Source organism: Rattus norvegicus, chromosome 6 (assembly GCF_021556685.1).
Source record: "Rattus norvegicus strain SHRSP/BbbUtx chromosome 6, alternate assembly SHRSP_T2T, whole genome shotgun sequence".
In the NCBI taxonomy this organism is placed as follows: Eukaryota; Metazoa; Chordata; class Mammalia; order Rodentia; family Muridae; genus Rattus; species Rattus norvegicus.
The window spans coordinates 142,821,905-142,844,711 of NC_141539.1; the positions used below are offsets into that span (position 1 = coordinate 142,821,905).

The 22,807-nt window shown below is 42.6% G+C and overlaps 1 protein-coding gene across 13 annotated transcripts in view; it reads left to right on the top strand.

Annotated features, from left to right (window-relative positions):
- The window catches only part of Vipr2 (vasoactive intestinal peptide receptor 2), a 69,508-nt gene that overhangs the window by 25,755 nt on the left and 20,946 nt on the right, over positions 1-22,807 (top strand). For 5 of the 13 annotated variants that reach the window (XR_015621702.1, XR_015621700.1, XR_015621699.1 and 2 more), the window contains 1 exon segment: positions 21,497-21,594. The exons of the other annotated variants lie outside the window; for them this stretch is intronic. Coding sequence is in view for 2 of the 5 variants with exons in the window: in NM_017238.2 (NP_058934.2) it covers positions 21,497-21,594 (98 nt within the window). In the remaining 3 variants the exon portion in view is untranslated. 13 annotated transcript variants of the gene reach the window in all.

Genomic DNA, 22,807 nt, shown 5'->3' on the forward strand with positions numbered 1-22,807 from the left:
AAAGTACTTGAGATCTCTAATTTTTAATGTCTTGAGATCCTGGAAGTTGTCCCCATGTGTTCTAATGGACGATACAGAGCCTATTTCTCCAGGTCAATGATTGTGAAAAATCATTGTGTGGCTAATCACCTTTTCCTATAGTCCCAGGGACTGTGAGATAGAAAGTCTTCCTGACCACCAGAACCTCAGAAGCTTCTGTAAAATGAATTATCCTAATGCAAGTGTAAACAGTTTATTAATCCAGTGACTAGTCCCCAATAACCACACAGAGGAACCAAGATTTATTTCAAGAGGTACCTCAATACTTGGGCAGTTATATGACTTACCTTAACATGCCCTACACTAATCTAGCTACCTCTTAGCCCCATCCCCATGATACTTGCAAATTAAAATGTTCTAGCTCTCTCTACTTCAGATGGTTTCTTCACATGGTGTCTTCTTGGACCCTATCCTCCTCATGGCCAATCCAAACCTGCCCCACCCTCTCTCCTTCCCCTGTATGACAGAAGTTCTGCCCTATTCTCTCTTCTGCCCATCTGTTCAGCGATCAGAATTTATTGACAAAACAGAGAATAAATGGCAAGAATTGTTTGCACAAATGAGACGGGAGGGGGGGATTATTGACCTAAGCATTACAATGCCGTGTCCAGATTGAAACGAGAAATGAGGGCAGAGAAGTCAGCATTTGAATAATACAAGGACAACCTTTACACAGTGCACAAAAGCATTATGCCTACAAACTTCACCAAACTTGGAACAGTGGCTAAGATGAACCTAGTGGTAGGCCTCATCCTCGTGGCTCCAAGCATCAGCACCATGGCCAGTTCTACCTGCTGCCCATCTTCAAGCCTGAGCTGACAAGAAGCATTCTCACTTCCATTTTATTGTGTGGGGAAACAGTTGAAAACAGTTGCATAAGCCACATACTCCTCAGTAACTGAGGATTTGAACCACCAACGTAAGATATAAAGCAGCAGAATAAGCCCTGAGAAGGGCTGTTACACTGACTGATGGCTAATGTGTCCTACATGTAGATAGATACATGTTTGTCAGTGCAGAAATCTGAGATAAGTAGGCAATTGTTTGTTTCCCCATCTATAAAATGAAGTCAGCAAATAAACTACTCACTTCTTCAAAGTGTAATTGGGACCCTACACCTCGCTTCTGATGCACTGTTAGCAGGCTGCTTTCTGTACCCCTTCTGAGACTGTGTTCTTGAGGATATAGCATGCTCCACGGGAAGATGTTGTGACTGATAGGGGGCCTTGATGGGAGCAAGGGATTACCTGGGGAGGGGCATAAGAAGGATCTGGGAGCATGGGTGTTGCTGTGACTGTAAGCTCTCCTCTGTAGTTCGTTGGGATATAGACATGGTCAAGAACAGAAGAATAACAACCAATAACACAAACACAGGATACACTTAACTCAGGGGAAATGCATGCCTTCTTGCTACTGCCTCTGAAAATCCACCTCCCCAGCACCATGCTTGCAGAAATAGGTACCATGACTAACCCTGGCTAGGATTCCAATACCAGGCATGATTTCCCTCCTGTTGAATGGGCCATAAGTTCAATTAGACAGCTATTGGTTGCCAGCAACATAAGAATGCTACTTTTTACACCTTTATGCATATCTTTCCATGCTGGTCATTTCTGTGGTTCATAGGTTTTATAGCTGAGGACAGTTTAATTGCTTCCCTCCCTTAGAAGTTTGTATAGTATTTTTGAAAGTGTGGAAGCAGGACCACAGGAAAGAGGCTTTCAGGTCAGATCCAGCTTGAGTCATCCAAGTCTTATGTCTGCCCCAAGTGTGTGGTTAGTGTCTTCGATAATAAGAGCCAAGCCTCAACTCTTGAGAGACGCACAAGGGCTACATGACTATCCTACCAAAAGCAATTTACAGATTCAATATCATGCCAATAAAAATATCAAAAACATTTTTCACAAAACCAGAAACAATCTAAAATTCACATGGAACCAGGAAAGACATTGATGGCCAAATAAATCTCAGCAAAAAAAAAATATACTGGAGGAATTGCTATTTTAGACTTCAAGATATATTATATAATTATTGTAATAAAGACAATATGGTATTGGCATAAGACGGATATGTGGGCCAATGTAATAAAATAGAAGACCCAAACATGAGTACTTATACCTATAGCTACCTGATACATGACAAAGAGACAAAAATTTATACACTGGAGAAAAGATGGCATCTTCAACAAATGGTGTCAGAAAAATTGTATTTCCATATACAGAAAAATGAAATTAGACCTATATCTATTACCCTGCCCAAAAGTTAGGTCCAAGTGAATCAAAGACCTCACTTTGAAACCTGAAGAACTGGTTCTGCTAGAGCATATAGGCAGCACCCTCTAATATATAGGTGTAGGAAAGGACTTTCCAAACAGGATTCCATTTACCAAGGAGCTAAGACAAGCAATTGACACCTAGGACCTCATAAAACTAAAAAAACTTCTGTACAGCCAAGGAAATGATTAATTGAGTGAAGAAGGAACCCACAGAATGGAAGAGAATCTTTGCCAGATATACACCTTACAGAGAATTAATAATCCAGGATATACAAAATGGACTAGGGATCCAAACAATAAGTTCTCAAAAGAAATAAAAATGGCTAATAAGACAGAACAATTTGCAAATTCATCTGGAATAACAAAAAACCCAGGATAGCTAAAACTATCCTCAACAATAAAAGGACTTCAGGGGGAATCACTATCCCTGAACTCAAGCAGTATTACAGAGCAATAGTGATAAAAACTGCATGGTATTGGTACAGAGACAGACAGATAGACCAATGGAATAGAATTGAAGACCCAGAAATGAACCCACACACCTATGGTCACTTGATTTTTGACAAAGGAGCCAAAACCATCAAATGGAAAAAGGATAGCATTTTCAGCAAATGGTGCTGGTTCAACTGGAGGGCAACATGTAGAAAAATGCAGATTGACCCATGCTTATCACCCTGTACAAAGCTTAAGTCCAAGTGGATCAAGGACCTCCACATCAAACCTGACACACTCAAACTAATAGAAGAAAAACTAGGGAAGCATCTGGAACACATGGGCACTGGAAAAAATTTCCTGAACAAAACACCAATGACTTATGCTCTAAGATCAAGAATCGACAAATGGGATCTCATAAAACTGCAAAGCTTCTGTAAGGCAAAGGACACTGTGGTTAGGACAAATCGGCAACCAACAGAATGGGAAAAGATCTTTACCAATCCTACAACAGATAGAGGACTTATATCCAAAATATACAGAGAACTCAAGAAGTTAGACCGCAGGGAGACAAATAACCCTATTAAAAAATGGGGTTCAGAGCTAAACAAAGAATTCACAGCTGAGGAATGCCGAATGGCTGAGAAACACCTAAAGAAATGTTCAACATCTTTAGTCATAAGGGAAATGCAAATCAAAAAACCCTGAGATTTCACCTCACACCAGTGAGAATGGCTAAGATCAAAAACTCAGGTGACAGCAGATGCTGGCGAGGATGCGGAGAAAGAGGAACACTCCTCCATTGTTGGTGGGATTGCAGACTGGTACAACCATTCTGGAAATCAGTCTGGAGGTTCCTCAGAAAATTGGACATTGAACTGCCTGAGGATCCAGCTATACCTCTCTTGGGCATATACCCAAAAGATGCCCCAACATATAAAAAAGACACGTGCTCCACTATGTTCATCGCAGCCTTATTTATAATAGCCAGAAAATGGAAAGAACCCAGATGCCCTTCAACAGAGGAATGGATACAGAAAATGTGGTACATCTACACAATGGAATATTACTCAGCTATCAAAAACAACGGCCTTATGAAATTCGTAGGCAAATGGTTGGAACTGGAAAATATCATCCTGAGTGAGGTAACCCAATCACAGAAAGACATACATGGTATGCACTCACTGATAAGTGGCTATTAGCCCAAATGCTTGAATTACCCTAGATGCCTAGAACAAATGAAACTCAAGACGGATGATCAAAATGTGAATGCTTCATTCCTTCTCTAAAAGGGGAACAAGAATACCCTTGGCAGGGAAGGGAGAGGCAAAGATTAAAACAGAGACAGAAGGAACACCCATTCAGAGCCTGCCCCACATGTGGCCCATACATATACAGCCACCCAATTAGACAAGATGGATGAAGCAAAGAAGTGCAGACCGACAGGAGCCGGATGTAGATCTCTCCTGAGAGACACAGCCAGAATACAGCAAATACAGAGGCGAATGCCAGCAGCAAACCACTGAACTGAGAATAGGACCCCCGTTGAAGGAATCAGAGAAAGAACTGGAAGAGCTTGAAGGGGCTCGAGACCCCATATGTACAACAATGCCAAGCAACCAGAGCTTCCAGGGACTAAGCCACTACCTAAAGACTATACATGGACTGACCCTGGGCTCCAACCTCATAGGTAGCAATGAATATCCTAGTAAGAGCACCAGTGGAAGGGGAAGCCCTGGGTCCTGCTAAGACTGAACCCCCAGTGAACTAGACTGTTGGGGGGAGGGCGGCAATGGGGGGAGGGTTGGGAGGGGAATACCCATAAGGAAGGGGAGGGGGGGAAGTTTGCCCGGAAACCAAAAAATTATTATTAAGTATTAAATAAATTTTTAAAAAAATGGCTAATAAGTACTTCAAATTATTTATTCATTATTCATAGCAATTAGGAAAATACAAAATAAAATGACATCAAGAGTTCCTCTTACTTCAGTAAAAATGACTAAGATCCACAAAATAACTGTCAACAAATGCTGGTGAGGCTGTGGAGAAAGTTGAACACTCATTCCCTGTTGGTGGGGATGCAAATTGGTATAGCAACTCTGAAATTGGTATGAAGAATTCTCAAAAATTTAAAAATTTTAAAAATGTCTGTATGGCCCAACAATGTCATTTGTTGGTGTATGCCCAAAGGAACGAACATCCTACTAAACAATAGTTACTCAGCCATGCTCATCGCTCCTCTACTCACAACAGCCAGGAAACAAACAGCCTAGATGTCCCTCAGCAGATGACTGGGTAATGGAAATGTGGGATGGATAGACAGACAGAGACAGATAGAATAGAATACTATTCAGCAATAAATAAAAATGAAATTTACAGACCAATAGATGGGACTAGAAGGATTGTGTTGAGTGAGATAACTAGACGATCAGTTTCCTTTCTTATACAATCGTGTTGTATATAACCAGCCCAGGGACGTCTCTTCCACATCAATAATTATTCAAGAAAACACCCCCATAGACATGCCAAAAGCCTATCTAATGGAGCCAATTCTTCAATTTCCATTTTTCTATGTCATTCTAATTTGTGTCAATGTAACAACAAGCATAACTGACCCATTATCATTATAACATTCAAGCATATCACTATTAAACCACAACCTTTCCTTTTTTATTTATCCCCTAATATCTAATGTTACTATCATAATATAAAACAGTGTTACTTTTAGTCTTTAAAATTCTCAAACACTTTGAAAGATTAAATTCTCTTTAAAATACCCAAATTCTCTTAACTGTAGGTTCCTATAAATCAAAACCAAGTTTAAATAATTTCTTACTCCAAAAAAGAATATCCAGGAAATAGAAATAAGAACAAGCAAATGAGGGCTGGAGAGATGGCTGAGCCGTTAAAGGCTAGGCTCACAACCAAAAATATAAGAACAAGCAAATGAAAACTCCAACAATATAAATAGTTCAGTACACAGTCTAGAACACACCATCTTCTGAGTTCCAAAGAGTTGTAGGCAGAACCTTTTCTCTAGCTCTGCCATCCACAACATACACAGCTTATCTACTAGACTCAGGCCAGCTCCACTGTTCACCTGGGTGATTAACCCACAAACCTGGAATCTCAGATATGCTGAGGCCTTGGCTTCTGCTGAACCTACATCTTCAGCAATGGTTTTTCTTGGCCTCTTCAGGGGCCAGTTCACTATCCTGCAACCTAGTGCCTTGCCTTGGCTTCTCTCCAGAACCCATTCCATGCTGATATTTCCACTACATCAATGACTTCTCCTGACTTCTCACAGTGCAAAGCATCAGCTTCTTTCAATGGCTCCTTCAAACCTGCAGCTTTCATACCATTGAAGCCAGCATCACACGGAAGACACATGTTACCAACTTCAGCTGCCAGCTTGAGAAGCAGTCTTGGCTCCCTCTGGACCACAGCTCCACTGTGCTAATCCTGAGGAAATACTTCCCAGGGTATCACCCAAATGAAGCTGGCCTCTTGTTAATCATAACTGATTCTTCAGTTCTATCTAAGCAACATTGATTGCCCCCATCGAAGCAAAGATTTCATTTCTTTTGGGGAGGAATCCTGAAAGTGGGAGTGGAGCTGTCTCTGACTCTTTTGCCCGTTCTTGTGACCCTTTTCCTCTGACGGGGTGAGATTCCCAGCCTTGATGTGAGAGTTTGTGCCTGGTCTTATTGCCTCGTTCAGTGCCATGTTTGGTTGATGTCCCTGACAGGCCTGCTCTTTTCTAGTGGGGGAGACAAGTGTGGACTGTATCTAGGAGACGGGGAGAGGATGGGTGGAGAGAGGGAAATCTGTGGTCAGGATATGTTGTATGAGAGAAGAATAAATAAAACACTCTTTAAAATGATTCTTAATTCAAAACCACTTGAAGGAGCCTAGTAGAATTGTTGTTATCCCCTGAAACTTCACAAGAGCCAAACCTCTCCCATATTCATTTCTCTTGGCATTATCTTCCAAGTTCCCTCTAAAGCTCGTTAAGCTCCAAAACCTCAATGACTTTTCCAACCCAAATTTCCAAATTCAGCTACGATCCTCCCTGAAAACATAGGCAGCTCTATCACGGCGAAATTCCACTCTCTGGTATCAATTCTTCTTCTTTGTTTTTCCTTACTGGGATAAGACATAACCAACGTCAACTTAAAGAGGGCTATTAAACCTTATATGCTTTAGTCAATAATCAAGGAAGGCCAGGGCAGGAGCTCAAGGCAGAAGCTTAGAGACAAGAACTGAAGCAAAGACCACTGAAGAATGCAGCCTACCGACTTGCTCACCTGCCCAGAAAATGGCATTGCACCCAGCGGGCTAGGCCTTCTTACATCAATCAAAAATGAGTATTGCCCAAAGGCCAGTCTAATAGAGGTAATTCCTCAGTTGAGGTTCTCTTTCTCTAGATGACTCAAGTTTGTGTCAAATTAACAAAACTAACCAGCACATTGGGGGATGGTGGTTATAGGGTTGTAAAATGTCAGCTTTCTATCAGGAACAGTAGAAAAATGACACAGGCTTTGGGAGAAAACAAAACTAGCCCACAACAGTAATGCAGGAAATAGGCCAGCCATGTCAAAAGAAATCCAGAGAGATATTCTTGACATGAAAATTTTGTTGAGTGGGAAACCATCTGTTGCTGAACGAGGAGGCAAGGCCAAGCACAGCCTCACAAGAGTGACCAGTAGGATTCTGAGGTATGCTAGGCACACTGACAGAGATGCTTTTCTCACTGGGTAGGGTGGATAGCTACCTAGCTGGTGTTACTGTTATCCACGACTTGAGGCTAGAGCTGCCACAGCTGCTAGGAAGACAGCTCTGTAAGCTTCTCTGCCGTTGCAGCTGCCAACTCAGTCATAGGTCAGTCCTGGCCTCCCTGGTTAATTTTATTTTCATTTAATAATCATCACTCTCCTTTGGCCATTCTCTGTGTTGGTTGAGACTGTCCCCAGCTGTTGGGTATTACTGATGTTCACATCACATTCCTTTCCTATGTACATGATGTCAGAAACCAGAATTCCTGTAGATTCTTAGAGTGGCTGTGGTCATGTGGTTTTGGCTGCCTGGTTTTCATGGAAATCAGTGACAGCAGAGATTCCGGGAATTAAAAAGGAACCATCACAGGACTGCAGCTCAGGTCTGGGCACCTACACTTAATGAAAAGAAAGACCGATGAACCAGCACATGCTTTTCCGCCAGTTTTCCCTTTCTTAGATAAAGTTTAGCTAGGTTTCAGATTTCTCCAGACTGCCACTGGGGTGGAAAACACTACCTCTCCTTTATCCAGCGGGCAGCCTGTGGTGTCGTACAGATCTGGCTGGAAAAGCCACAGCTGTGCTGCTGTGGAGAAGGCCTCTTCCCAACAATGCACAAATGCATCCTCCTCTTGTTGACATCCTCCCCAGTAAGTTCTGAGACCTGGGGGACACTGCTTACCTCTCAAAAACATTGACACCAGTTAGACATAGTCTGTGAACAATTGCTTTCGTTGAGGAAGCCGCGTTCACTTGATTCAGGTGTCCATTCAGGAGACAGCACTACAGGGTTTCCACCCAAGTAGCTGTCTGGATAGTGCACATAGAGGTTTAACACATGTTTCTATGGAAACAAAAGACAAAGGTTAAAAGTCAGAACAAATGCATGCTGAGAACATCGCTGAAAAGAGCTCCCAGCTCCCAGCTCCCAGCACCTCTAAGTTGTGTGGGGTGGAGGGGCAGTGTCAGCCAATAGTTGTAGTTCCAGCTTGAATATCCTTGGTGGTGTTGTCAGGTGTCCCAGAACAGCGGCTACGCAGCACAGCCTGGCAACTGGCAGCAAATGTGGGAGTGGTGATTTCTCTAAAGCTTGCAGTAGCTTTTCTAGATCCAGTCTTCAGGCCGTGAAGGAAGGGGCAGTTCCAGTTTCCAGTGTGGCAAATCAGAAGAATGGAATAAAAGTAGAAACGTTAGCTTTAACAGTCAGAGGAAGATGCTGAAAGGAAAATAATTTAGAAATAAAACAAGAGTTGAAGGCACTAGACAGTGCTAGAGCCATCACTGAGGGCATTGGTGTTCTCTGCTAACCAGATTTCTTCCTGAGATCGCCTACTCCTGCCAAAGGCAATCACGGATGACTAAGCAGAGTAAATCTAGTCTCATTAAACTTGGGCTGATGGGTCATACAGCCAAAGTATTTGCCCAGTCCCACAAAAGACCTTCAAGTTAGCACCAGTGATATCCAAGGAGGCTTACTGGACCTGGAAGGTCAACCATAGCCCATTAGAACTTTCTGGAAACAAGGAATCTCCAATTAGACTTTTTTTAGCCAAGGACCCACCGCTGTGTCTTGTTAGTGGAGGACAGAGTCACCATGAATTTACACAAATCACAACATTCCACAAAAGTTAGACTATGCAGAGAAAGCTTCTCGTTCATTTTGTTTACAAAAGCATACTTTGCCAAAGTTTCAGAAAGCTCCAGTGCAGAGAGAATATGGGTTCTCTGATTCTAGGAAACAGAACATCAGGAAATCCAAAAAGTTATTTCCTGAATCTGTCAGCTTGGTTATTCTGAATATTGCCGTCCAACTGAATTCACAACCTTGAAGCTGTCCAAATGCTGTGCTTGCCCATCTTCCCATGGTTCCTCTTGCAGTCCCGTGGTTCCCTTGCAGAACCTTTGGAAACGCATCAGATTAAGGGAACAGCTGTCAAAGGGCTGTGGTAAAGACTGATGCGGGCTCACTATAAACAGTGTGTTTGTTACTAGAAACTGGCCTGACCGCATGGTCTCGGGACACACTGGGTGTCCAAGAGTCTCATACACTTTCTGGCAGGCCTAAGCTGATGGCATCTATCCACACAGATATAAGGTAAGGGACGTTAACCATCATCTACTGTGAAAAGCCTAATTAATTCAATCTCTCTGTGTTTATAAACAGAAAGAACAAATTCCTTTGAGCTTGCTAGGAGCCCTCTGGAAAGACTCAAGTTAGTTTGAAATCAAAAGGCTTCATTTAGGATTCAATTTGCAGAAGTTTGTCAAAAACATCAAAAAATGTAAAAACATTGTTTAAATAGGATCAAAGGCAGTTGTCTCTTTAAAACAGTGACAGATTTCAAAGCCAAATACAGAAAGTTACAGTTATTTAAAAGACAGAAAATGTAACGTTTTAATAGTGAACCATAGGAAATTATTTTAATGAAAAAGAATCTTTCCTAATCAAATTATTCAAAAGGCAAATAAAATCCTTTAGAATCTCCTCTCAAGAGCTGAGCATTTCCCCCTGGGCTTGCACATCACTGATAGAGGACTACCTATATATGCTGACAAGCTCAAGATCATGGATTCCATCAACACTGAACACAGAAATGACTAAGGTCAAGAGTGGTGGTGCACACTAGTAAAGCCAGAACTAGACCAGTAGAAGGGTCCAGTTCAAGGCCATCTTGGGCTATGCCGGTAGATACTATTTCAACAAACTCAGAGAACAGGAAGAGAGACAGGGAAAGAGGGGAAGTTTGATCAGCATTATACCTTTAAAAAGAAAGAAAAAAAACAGATTCTTGGGCTGTGAGCTGTCTTAGCAGTTAAGAACACTGACTGCTCTCCAGAAGTCCCGAGTTCAATTCCCAGCAACCCACATGGTGGCTCACGACTATCCGTAAAGGAATGTGATGCCCTCTTCTGGCATGCAGATGGAGCACTCCTACATTTAAAGAAAATACAGAAATATATCATTTTTTAAAAAAATAAAAAGTTAAAAAAATTCTTATCTTACATTCACCTTCTTACATTTCCACTACAGAGTCTTATTGTGCATTATTTTATAATAGTGCTATGTTTAAATTGCTAGTAGGTAGCCTTGCCACAGAGGGTCCTCTCTCCCCTTTTCCGTCTACTCTTCTCTGTCTCTCCCTCTAGCTTTCCATATGTCCTGATTGTCATGCAAACCCTCTGTAGATTGGCTGGCCTGTAAGCAATTCTTGTTTGTTCGTTTGTTTGTTTTGTCTTTTGCTTGTGGTGTGGCATAGGACCATTGACTAACAACTAATTCTTTTCAGTTATCTGTCAAAAACTGAGGTAAACATGAGCTGGGAAGTTAATTTTTCTTATTGGAAATTACACTGATTTAATCCATTTGGTTTTTTTTTTAAAAAAAAAAACTTTTATTGTTGAGAAACTTTGTAACACACAGACTGTTTGACGGGTTAGAAAACAAAAGTCATGTGTCTGCAACATGTGACACTGTCTTCTGTAAATAAGAGACTTTTTAAACTAAAAGCCAGTATCCTTATTCACTGGAGATTATCCAAATCGTAGAGACTTGTAGATTTCTGAGCTAATTTGATTTTTTCATTTCTGATTTCCACTTTGGGGAACACTTACATAAATAAGTGCTCGCTTTCCTTTAAACTAACTAAACAGAACCTTTTGCAAATTGATTTTACCCTGGGTGAATTTTTACCCAGGGTTAAAGACATATCTTGTATACAGACAGATAGACAGAAACAGAGATCTCATAACTTTCCATCTGAAATATCAGGCATGTGTCAGTGGTATAATAAAGTATCCAGTGATTTGTCCTGAGTAGCTGGGTCAAGGCCGTGCTTCTGGAAGCTGAAATAGACTAATCATTCCAATGCCCAGCACTCTGAACCACAGATTTTTCATTTCTGCATCATAGTAATCCCTTCAGAGTGACTTTATCGGTAGGAGCACTATCCCCAAGACACTCAGATGCTCTTTTGAGCCTTCCCAGTAGCAGACATCTTGGCTAAGCTGATGGTTCCTCAGAGTCTTGACAGGTCTGGGTTATCCCTTTAGAATTTACTCATTTTTCCAAAAAAGCACAAGACTCTGTTGTATTGTAGGCTCAGGGACAAGAGAGACCCATCATTGCCTGATATACCAAAAGCACAAGGAATTACTTTTTCCACTTCCTTTGGGCTGTTGGTTCAGGGACCATGTCCATTTGACCCCAGTTTCACTGGTAGGTAACTGGCAAACAGTAGTTCCTAAACTCTAATAAGGACCTGCCAAGGCCATGTGTAGAAAGCAGAGATCAGGCTGACATGAGGGAAGCTATTTGTAAGTGTGGCCTGTGTTGGGTTATAGCCCACCTTGCTGCAAAATCCAAGCTACCAGGCATTAGCTGGTTAGTGCATCCCTGGAGCTAGCTTTGTGCTGTGCTCTTTACCTACCTTCCAGTGCCTCTGCAACAATAGTCACCATAAATGATTTAAAAACAGGTGAAACTTGGAGGTTTCCCTTTCTCTTTTGATCTTTTTGTTGGTTTGAATAAGGCATTTCTGTATGATTCTGGCCACAAGAACGAGTTAGGAGGACTTTGTTTTGGTCCACGTTATGATAACAAAATATTGCAGCTGGAGTGACTTATCAACAGCAGAGATTGATTTCTCCCTGGGATAAAAGCTGAAGTCCAAGGTCAGGGCACGGGCTGATACTGGGTCTAATGAGACTTCCTTCAGACAGCTACTGGTATTAGGTGTGATAAGCTGGTAGATCCCTTTGGAGTTGCTCTGAGGAAGGACCCATCCCCCACTCATGAGCTCATCCCCCAGGACCTAGCAAGACTCTGTCTCCTTACTGTTAAAGATTCAATACATGGATTTGAGGTGAGGACACAAATACTGAGGCCACAGTACCGACAAATGCAGAATTTTATTTATTTTCAATCTTAAAACATTTGTAAGTAAAATGGTATATATTTATCAAGTGAGATTACACTTTTCTGATCACTGATGTGGCTGGAAGATGTCCTTGTTTATTTTTAATTTGCTTTCTTATTTGCTTCTTTCCCTTTCCAGTTTTCCTGAGGGCATTTTCCCCTCCTTATTGACTCAACACTTCATCCACTAAGAACTTTGTCTCTTTTCTCCCCAACATATTTCCCCAAACTGGTCACCATAGACTATGTAACGTAAGTTTAGTAGTCCAAATCACAATCCACTTGCCTTTTACTTGGTGGGCTCTTCCTTCCCTTTATGCTTTGGCTATTCACAAGCTCGTGCCCAGCCATCTTGTCTCTCATGACTCTTCACACCAGCTAGTTAGTATACTTGAAATGTGTTTGCGGGAACTCTGATAAATCAGATATAATTTCTCACCAAGAAATCCATCATTCTCCCAGAATCATATCAATTTTCCTGCTCTTCCCGTCCCGTGGAGGCCAACCCTGGAGTCTAGAAGCTCATCCTCACTCTAGGCAATCACAGCTGAGTCCCGCCTTCCACTGTCTTCGCGTTCATTCCCTAGAAAACCCAAATGTCTTGCCTGAAAATGGGACATGGTGGTTGTAATAGGAATCTTACCTGGGATGAAGAGTAGTAACCATTGTCCTACAGTGGAGTCCTCATACTGTGTGATTCCGATCTTGTGTTCAGTTCCTTATACTATGGGGATTTTTACTTATAGGTATTTTGCCACATGTGTGGCTGATGGTTTTATTCTTTCTGCTGTTGCTTAAAAAAAAAACACAATTTCTTGCAAGCAACCAACTTTTAGATAAACTAAAGTTGTTGGTATTTGGATCTTCATTCAAGTCTAACCTGGTAATGTCTATAGCATTACAAAATGTTGCTAGGTTCTTTGAAGACTTGGTATTGTTAACACGGAGCTATATATTACGTGTTCTTTAACTAAAATGTATTAATATGAGCAAGTCACGTTGGATATTGATTTCTCATTGTTTTATTGTTAGTGCTTCATAAATACTGTGTGGCCCTATACCAAACCTATGCCCTTGTATACTTCTTACAAGTACAACTGCTTTCTGGCCTTTTCACCTTTAGGAACATCTGTTGATTATTGGTGTGAACCAGCTCTGCTCTGGGTGTTTCTACATATTAATAAATGAAAAGTCTGCTAGTGTAGCTTCCAGAAAAAAAAAAGCCACCCTTCTGGTCCTCCCATTCCTGTGATGTCATCATTGCTTCCTTCTTCTGGCTGTCAATGTCTTGTCATTCCTAGAAGGATTCCCATGAGACAAACACCAGCTGCCAGCCACACATTCAGGCCTAGATGCCACAGAGAGGCTCTCTTCCTGAAGATCATGATTTACACTGATCAGAAGTCCACCATTTGAGATGGCCGGAGATCTCAAAAAAAAGAATTTTGGGCTCAGGCTAATGGCTCTGTCAACACAGACCTGAACGTTTTTTAACCAGATCTAGTTCCCTAGAGGATGAACAGTCATGTGGAAAGACAGTGACTGGCTTTTATAGAGCCAAGATTCAACCTTCACTTCAGCCACTGTAGCTGGCATACTGAACACTGACTGCAATTATGGATGGGATCATGATACATCCTTGAGTCTGATGCAAACATACTTAATACTTTCTAGATGTGTGGTCTATCACAGACATGCTTGCTTGAGAGCCCAGGGATGATCGCTTCTGTGGAAAGCTTCACCCTGGGTCTTCTGGGTCAACCTCTGAAAGAGGAAGCCACTTTCTTACCCCGTGTTTGGTAACACTGTACTTATCCAAAACTGCTGCTTTGTGACACTGTCAGAACAATTTGCCTTTTCTTAGAAAGGCCAAATATAACATTAAACTCTCGGGGTTGTCTTTTGTTGCTGTTTGCTGTGGCAGGACCCCAGCTCTACAAAAAGACCAAACTTCAAAGCTTTGAAAATGTTTCCTTGCAAAGTCTAGGCCAGCATTTGCTGCAGAGACTTAGCTGCTGCTTATGAACCATTCCTCCGAGGTTCTAGTGGGAAATTACACATTTTCAGATCCCTGGGCACTGGCCATGATGCAAGGGTTTTTTTTTTTTTTTTAATACAATGGAACCTTTCCGAGCCCTGTGAGTTGTGCCTGATCCAGGCCTCTCAGGTACCAGACACTCAACAGTTACCAAAGGGTAACCAGATACAGTGTCTCTGCGTTTATGGTCTCACACCAATGAAAACTTAAAATGTGGACTCTGCTGGGAGTGTATGAGGCCGCTATAAACTTTATCAATAAAAACTGAAAGAAAAGTGATAAATTAAGGAAAATTAAGAGACACTCCCAAGACTGAGAGGGGGTTCCAAGAAAAAGAAAGACATCAATCTTTTTTAATTTATGGAGTTTTATGGGACAAAGACTAAGGCAATCTCTACTGGGTCCCTTTGGCCCAACCAGGAGATGATCATGCTCAACTCATGTACCCCAGTTAGGGGTAGTATACACTCCTTTGTCCATGTCTGATTGTGCTTCATTAGCTGTTGACCTTAACTCTTTCGAGCTGTTAGTCATTGGCTGGTATTGCTACTTCCAACCTGGCAGCTGTCTAAAACCTCCTCAGTTGTACCAGGCCCTCTGTGTTCTCACAGACACCAAGAAGTAGCTGCCTTTGTCCTTAGCTAACTCCTTGTCTATCGGATGGTCAGGGTCACCTTTCCTAAACTAGACAGAGGCTTCTTGTTTGACGCCAACTTTGCTTACAGTTTAGTCTGTCACAATTAGCTGCATCAGAAACCAGGATGTAAGAGGGAACAATAATGACTTTCATGTGTCCCTCAAGAGCTGGGGCAGGAGGGCAGTGGGCCTGCCTGAACTGTTTCTGAACCCTGTCCCTTCTCATACTTGTCTAGTTTGGTTATCTTACAGCTGAGTACAAGTCCGCTTGTTTGCTTTTCTCAGTGTCTAGGCCTTGATGTGTTAGCCATTAACCTTTTTAGTTCCCACCACTACTCTCACTTGTATGCGTGTGAGTGACTTGTGTGGCCCCTTCCCATACTTCCTACAAAGAGCTAGCCTTTCCAAAGTTCCTGTCCTCTCTGCAGATGTAGATACTCACACTGGGCTCAAACGGCCTGGTTGAAAGGCTGTGGTTGAAGTAATGAGACCAGCACCCTGTGGCCTTGAGACTGTACCTCAGCAGGGAGAGCTCTTCGACTTGTGTAACTTCCCAGAACCTCCAGGTTGGGAAGGAACATGAAAACAAACAAGGCAGCAAGGTCAGGTGGGAGCAAATGTCTGCCTGGTCAGATGCAAGTGCAGTAGAGGTGTTCATGAGAACCAGATAACAACTTAGGGTGGTAACTAGCACTCAGTGTCAGGCCTTCCTACCAGAATGGGAAAAACCCTGTTGGTCCGGAGTTGAGGCCACTGACAACTGGAGCTTGAAGCCCTGAAATGCAGCCAGTGTAACCAAGTAATCAATTTGAACCTTATTAACTTCATTAATTTAATTTAAAGGCTCACCCAGCAAGAGGTAGGTAGAAAGCATCCGCATATTCCTTACCACAGGAACCACAGTTTACTATTAGATAACAAGGTAGACATAAAGATTCTTCTAACACCTCACCCAATTCCTTAATTTGACACACCAAAGTGTACGTTCACCTTGGTCACCTGACCCGAGTTATGCAAGCTACTTGATTCTCTTACAAAACAGTGACCACAGTGATCTTCCCAGCACTGACCTCCATCCCAAGTGTAAGATATGAGGAGCTTCCTTTGGAAGGCAAGTTCTCAGTTGAGCCTTAGAGAAAGATGTGAGGTAAACAAAACACAAGCAAGTCAGCCGGGTCTATGGCACCACCAGGCAAGGCTAACCATTCCTATGGCTTCTGGAGGCCCTGAGTCCAGGCAAAAGCCAAGGCTTTGAAAGAGAGCCTGAAGCTGTTCCGTCTCAGCTCCTTGGGTCAAATGATTGCTGCACTAATTGTCCAAACCTCACAGCTCCCAGATCTGTGGGTCATCTTTCATTCACTGGCTAAACGCCATCAACTGGTGCCTACTGGGCTCCTAGAGCCTTATGAACTCTGTAGGGAGTGTGTGCTGCAACGAGGATGACAGGTGGGCTGAGACACCAGAGAAACTAGGGTGTCCAGAGCCAAGAGTTCCAAGTAGACCAGCAGGGAAACTGGGACTCCCGCAGAGGGCCTTGGGGACTTGGCAGAGAGATAGCTTCTAGATGCAGGAGCTGCAAGATGGCTTGAGATAATCAGGAAGTCTTTCTCTGCTGTCCATTTCTTTCATAGTGTTGAAGTGGGGCTATTTTGCTTGTTTGCTTTGTTTTGTTTGGGCATACTTATGTGCATGTGTGCGTGTATGCATTGATGCATCCATACTGTGAGGGCATTGACGCATGTGTGCATGCATTGCATGTGTAAGTCCATGCTCATGTGTATCATGTTGGTGTTGCTGAGCATGGGACACAGAGGGCTTACTCCCACTCCAACAACTGAAGTGCCAGGAGATCACACTGCTCCTGCACCTCCCTGCCACCTCTTTCAGCCACAGTGTCTTTGCACTGGCCATTCCTTTGAACAGATTGCTCTCCTCTTTCCCAAGGCTGGCTCTAATCACAATGTCATGATTGCAACTGACCTCAGCTAGTGCAGCTGGTGTGAACCTTGTTCTATATTCTTACTTTCTGTAATAAGCTATAACATACCATGTGGTTCTTCTAGCCAACCTGGATGTTGGTCTGGGTCTCTGAGATTCCTGTCTCGTTTCATCACTGACATCTCTGGCTCCAGTGGTCACTTGATGATATGTGTTAGGTGAATGAAAGTAATGGATGCCTTTGCTTCAAAACCATGGTTGATTAGCCAAGTGTGTGGGTTACTCCACTTTCACATAATGAATGGCATGACTTTAGTACATCTCTGTTCAGATAGCATTCATTTGTTACTTTGGATGGGAGTCATGGAAGCTCAGCTAAAGAAGTGATGACATTCATGGATTTCTGGCAATCGTACTATGTTTGTGATATTTGTACTGCATGCAGCTATGTTGAAATGCCCTCCTCACCAAAATATGTTACATTTTTATTGGCTCATTAGAAGACAGCTACACATTGGGTTTCCTTGTTATTACTCCCTCCTCTAGTTGGAGTCTTTCCTACTTCATGAGTCCTTTCTGTCAGTAAGTCATGTGTGCATTGTCACATCCCCATAGGGAAGACTGATGTGTTCCCAGGTAGCTGCTTGTGAGGCTGTCCAGCACCAATGTCAGTGTGTTTGCTAACAGGGCTCCAAGCTCAATTTTCTCAAGCCCAGACTTAGCTAATCAGACAGCCACTCCAGACCTCCCAGACAGGACACCATGATGAGCCAAGAAGCCTCAATAACAACAGCACTCCAGAGTTCTGATTTGCCAACCCCACAGGCCAAGTGAGGGTAGGGAGGTAAGGGTGAGGTAAGGGAGGCTTAGTCATAACAAGGTTTTTCTAGAAACACTAAAAACTCAAGAAGAGCCGTGTGCACTTAGAAAAATACAAGAGGCCAAATATAATCTTGGGTAAACTTATTAAGTGTGTTAGCACCAGAAGAATTCATGGAAGGAAGCCTGGCTGTGGTGATTTGTCCCCAGTTTGAGGCACTATTCAGGTAGGCTGAGTAGGTGTGAACTTACTGGAAGAAGAGGGAAAGCTTTGAGATTTCAAAAGCCACATGCCATTCCCAGTTTACTCTCTCTGCTTCATGCTTGCCACTGAAGACGTAAGCCCTCAGCTTCTGCTCCAGCTTCATGCCTGCTGCTTGTTTCCAAAGTCCTCCTTCATGGACGGACTCTTATCCCTCTGAAACCATAAACCCAAACAAATTCTTCCTCCTGTAAGTTACCTTGGTCATGATGCTTGGTCACAGCAACAGAAAAGTAGCTATGACACTGGCCAAACAGGGTGCCACAGGGAAATGATGGTGAAGTATGAAGGAAGGTGTGGTGGTTTGAGTGAGAATGGCTGCCAGAGGCTCATATATTTGAACATTTGTCTCTCGGTTGATCAAATATTTAGGAAAGAGTAGGAGATGTGTCACTGGGGGTGGGTGCTGAGGTTTCAAAAGCTCATACCAGGCTCAGTCTTATCCTCTCTCTCTCTCTCTGCCTACTGTTTATGGAAAAGATGTAAAATCTCATCTACTGTTCCAACACTATGTCTGTCTACTTGCTTGCCTGCCTGCCTGCTTGCCTACCATGTTCCCTACCACAGCAGTCATGAGTCACCCCCTGAAACTGTAAGCAAGCCCTCGATGAAATGTTTTCTTTTATAAAGTGCTTTGGTTATGCTGTCTCTTCATAGCAGTGGAAAAGGAACTAAGACAGAAGACAACGGGAGATGAGAAGGAGAGGTCAGGGAGTGAGGAGACAGTGTGGGGAGATGAGGACAGTAATGCGGGTGTAAATAAAATGGGATGAGATGGAGATCATGGAGAATGAGGGTGGGAATCAGATGGGGCATGGGGGGAGAGAAGAGGAGCATAAGGTGACAAGACCTCTGTGGATGACTTGGAAGAGGAGGGAAGGGCAAGGACAAGGTGTGGAAATGGGGACATGAAGCACCAGGGTAGGAGGAAGGAAGAAATGAGGCAAGGATGACCAGCCTCAAGATGGAGGAAGATTTGATGGACCCCTGTATTCTCTTCTGTGACCTGCCCTTTGTGGTACTGCTCTAGTACCAACGAGGAGGATTCCTGAGTTTTAAAAGGAATAGGGTGATACTTCCAAACATGACTGGAATGTGACATATTATAAACAAACCTAATAGGTCCCTGACTAGCTTTTTATACTGCTTTTTTTATTTATTTAAGAACTTCATACATTAGAACATTTAATTTGATTATGTCCATTCCTATTCACCTCTTCAAGACACCCTGCCCAATCTTCCCTCCAAATTCATGTTTGCTTTCATTATTTATTATTGTTGTTTTTGTTATTATTATTATTAGCCCTTGAGTCAAATTAATGCATGCCACATGTGTATGTGTGTGTTGCCATGCACTGGAGCATGAGCAACCAGCTTACCAGGATCCAGCTACATGCCCAAAGAAAAATGACTTTCCCTCTGCTTCCTCTGTCAGCAGCCATAAGCTACCAATAGGCTAGGGCGAGGCCTTGGGAACACGCTCCAGTCCATGCTGAAATTTTGGCCAGCTTGATTTTTTGCAAGTCATGTGCAAGCAACCACAGCTGCTGCGAGTTTATGTGTTCAGCAGCTATAATAACATCCAGAAGTCGGTATTTCACAACTTTCCTGCTCATCCTCTGGCTATTATGTTCTTTCCTTCCTCTCTTCCCCATGTTCCTGGAGCCTTGCATGGATGGAAATAGGTATAGATGACCTGTCTACAGCTAAACACCCACATGTACTTATTCTCCATACTTTAACCACACTACCCGTTGAAAAAGACGCTTCTTGACCAAGCATAAGAGTATCACGAATCTATGGCAACAAGCACAGATATTTAGAAGACAGTTTGACAACAGGACCATTGAGTGAAACACCAGTGGGTTCCTCACTGTGGCTTATGGTCTTCCCAGTCATAGGAAGACCATACTCATGATAATAGAAATGGAATTCTTCCTGTGGAGACCACCTCAAATCCACTCAGAAAATAGTTGGTTTGCCCATAATGATCATGCTGCTATTTCATTATTGGGTACAACTTGCCTAGCAGATTGGTATTGTAGCAAGATGCCAAGTTTTTTATGTTTTACTGTAAACACCTTTAATCAGGGCCCCACATAGATGAAGCCTTCTTCAGAATCTCTGTGCATCGAAGGCTCCTGGGATTGCAGACATGTGCCACCATACCTGACAGAGCTCTTCATCATCCATGAAAGTTAGTAGCAGTAGGTATGTCTATTTTAGGACTTTTTTACAAAAAGAACTAATCATCCTATATCAGTAGGCATATCCTCATTTTCATACAATAATTAGTGTCTTATTTCTGTGAACAGGCACCATGATCAATGCAAGTTTTATAAGGGACAACATTTAATTGGGGCTGGTCTACAGGTTCAGAGGTTCAGTCCATTATCATCAAGGCAGGAGCATGGCAGCATTCCAGCAGGCATGGTGCAGGAGGAGCTGAGTTCTACATTTTCACCTGAAGGAAGCCAGGAACAGACTGAGCATCCCCAGGCAGCTAGGAGGAGGGTCTCTAAACCCACCCCCACAGTGACACACTTCCTCCTACAAGGCCACACCTTCTAATAATGCCACTGCCTGGGTCAAGCATATGCAAACCATCACACTTAGTTTTACTAGATAGTGCAGATCAGGCATAGCCTCTGAGAAACTAGGATGGTGCAGCCCATTCAGGTGTCCTGTGATTGCCTGGTTTGATGCACACACACACACACACACACACACACACACACACACACACACAGAGAGAGAGAGAGAGGGGGGGTGTTCTTGTTTGTGTAGTACCCTACAGAAGTAACTACAGGCTTTCTATCCCATACCCAATGATTGCATGGATGTTAGATTCCAGCCATGAAGATGAAGAACCAAAAAAGTATGAGAAATAAAAATTCCAAGATATAGTCCCTCTATGAGGAGAGACCTCTGAGTAACTGGCCCTGTACCTTTGATGCTATGTCCTTTTCCATGAGCTCAAATGTGTGTATCACCTGGTCTTATCTGGAAATGCATTTCCAGAAGATGGTCCCATTCCTAATCCATCAGGGACCCCATCAGTTCCATTCATCTCAGCCTTCCTTTGTCTTGGCCCTAATGGTAGCCAATATAGTTCCTTTGGATAAACTTTTTAACAGAAGTCGTCTACTCACTTATAATGGCTTGTAAGAGAAGATAGGTGTTTAAATAGTGAAGGTCCTTCTGGGCTAGAATTATAAAATGACCCCGTATCTTGTCTTCCAGCACTTTATATACAAGAGAAAGAGGGAATTCTTTGTGACCTAGGTCTCAAAATCTCCTGTGCCCCATGCATTTGGCTAGCAACTTACAGATGTGTATGTGTTTTTTTTTTTTTATTTCTTTGTAGATCACGTTTTATATTCTGGTGAAGGCCATTTATACCTTGGGCTACAGTGTTTCTCTGATGTCTCTTACAACAGGAAGCATAATTATCTGCCTCTTCAGGTAAGGAACAAAAAAAATGAGCAATTCTGCAAAGATTATGAGAAGAGCAGACTTTCCTATAGGTTGTTTGGTAACTCACAGGTTTAGACTCTGAGTTTAGACCTGGAATCCCTCTGTGTACCAAGCTATAGAGAATCCTTGGGGCTAGAGAGATAGATCAGCATTTAAAAGCACTTGCTGTTGGGCAATGCTAGGATTCAATTTCCAGCACCCATATTATGTCACATGGCCATCTATAAGTCCAGTCGCAGGAAATCCCTTACTTTCTTCTGGCCTTTGTGGGCTCCCACACACATGGTACACATAAACTCAGTCAGTTACCCGTGCACACACTAGATAGGTAGTTAGAGAGGCACACAGATGAGTAAATAAATAAAAATAAAGCACTCATGAAGAAAGGTAGCATGTTGACACTAAATATTTTACATTTCTTATGTAAACAGGTAATGCTGCCCTTCAGTTCAATGCTCTTGATCTCCTTCTCTCTCCTTGCACTCTCTCTCTCTCTCTCTCTCTCTCTCTCTCTCTCTCTCTCTCTCTCTCTCTCGTGTGTGGTGTGTGTGTGTGTGTCTGTCTGTCTGTCTGTCTGTCTGTCCTGGAATTTACCTTGTAGATCAGGTTGGCCTCAAATTTAGATATCCTCCTGCCTCTGCCTCCCAAGTTCTGGAATCAAAGGCATGCGCAACCACCACCAGAGACATAACCTCTAATGTGCTCTTTACGACTTTACCAGCCAATTCAAGAGCATCACATCTTGACTCCATGTACTGTTGATGCTTGTTTGTTTGTTTGTTTTGTATGTTTTCATTCTATATTGAGACCTCACCGACATTGGTATTTAGTTAGCACGCCTACATGTTGCCTTTCATTTTTCTGACACTTTCCTCCCTGCTGGGGTCATCGCTTTGCTTCTCATGAGCCTCCCTAAGCACCTCTGATCACACTGTAATGGCAGTGAATTTTCAGCCTTTTAGCTTGCCTAAAACAGATCCTTTTGCCTTGGTTCTTAAAAGGATATTCCTGAGTACCGAGGATAATAAGATTGTGGCTCCTGAAGAGTTAGTTGCCTGTGGCTCAACTTTGTTCCTAAAGTCTTTTCCACTTTCAAATGTCTGTCCCTCTGTTGAAATAAGCTAGTTTTTATTAACTTTCTGAAGCTGAAGTTCACGGGCTTGGTTTCATTACATTTGTATCTTTCTTATGGTTGTGAAAT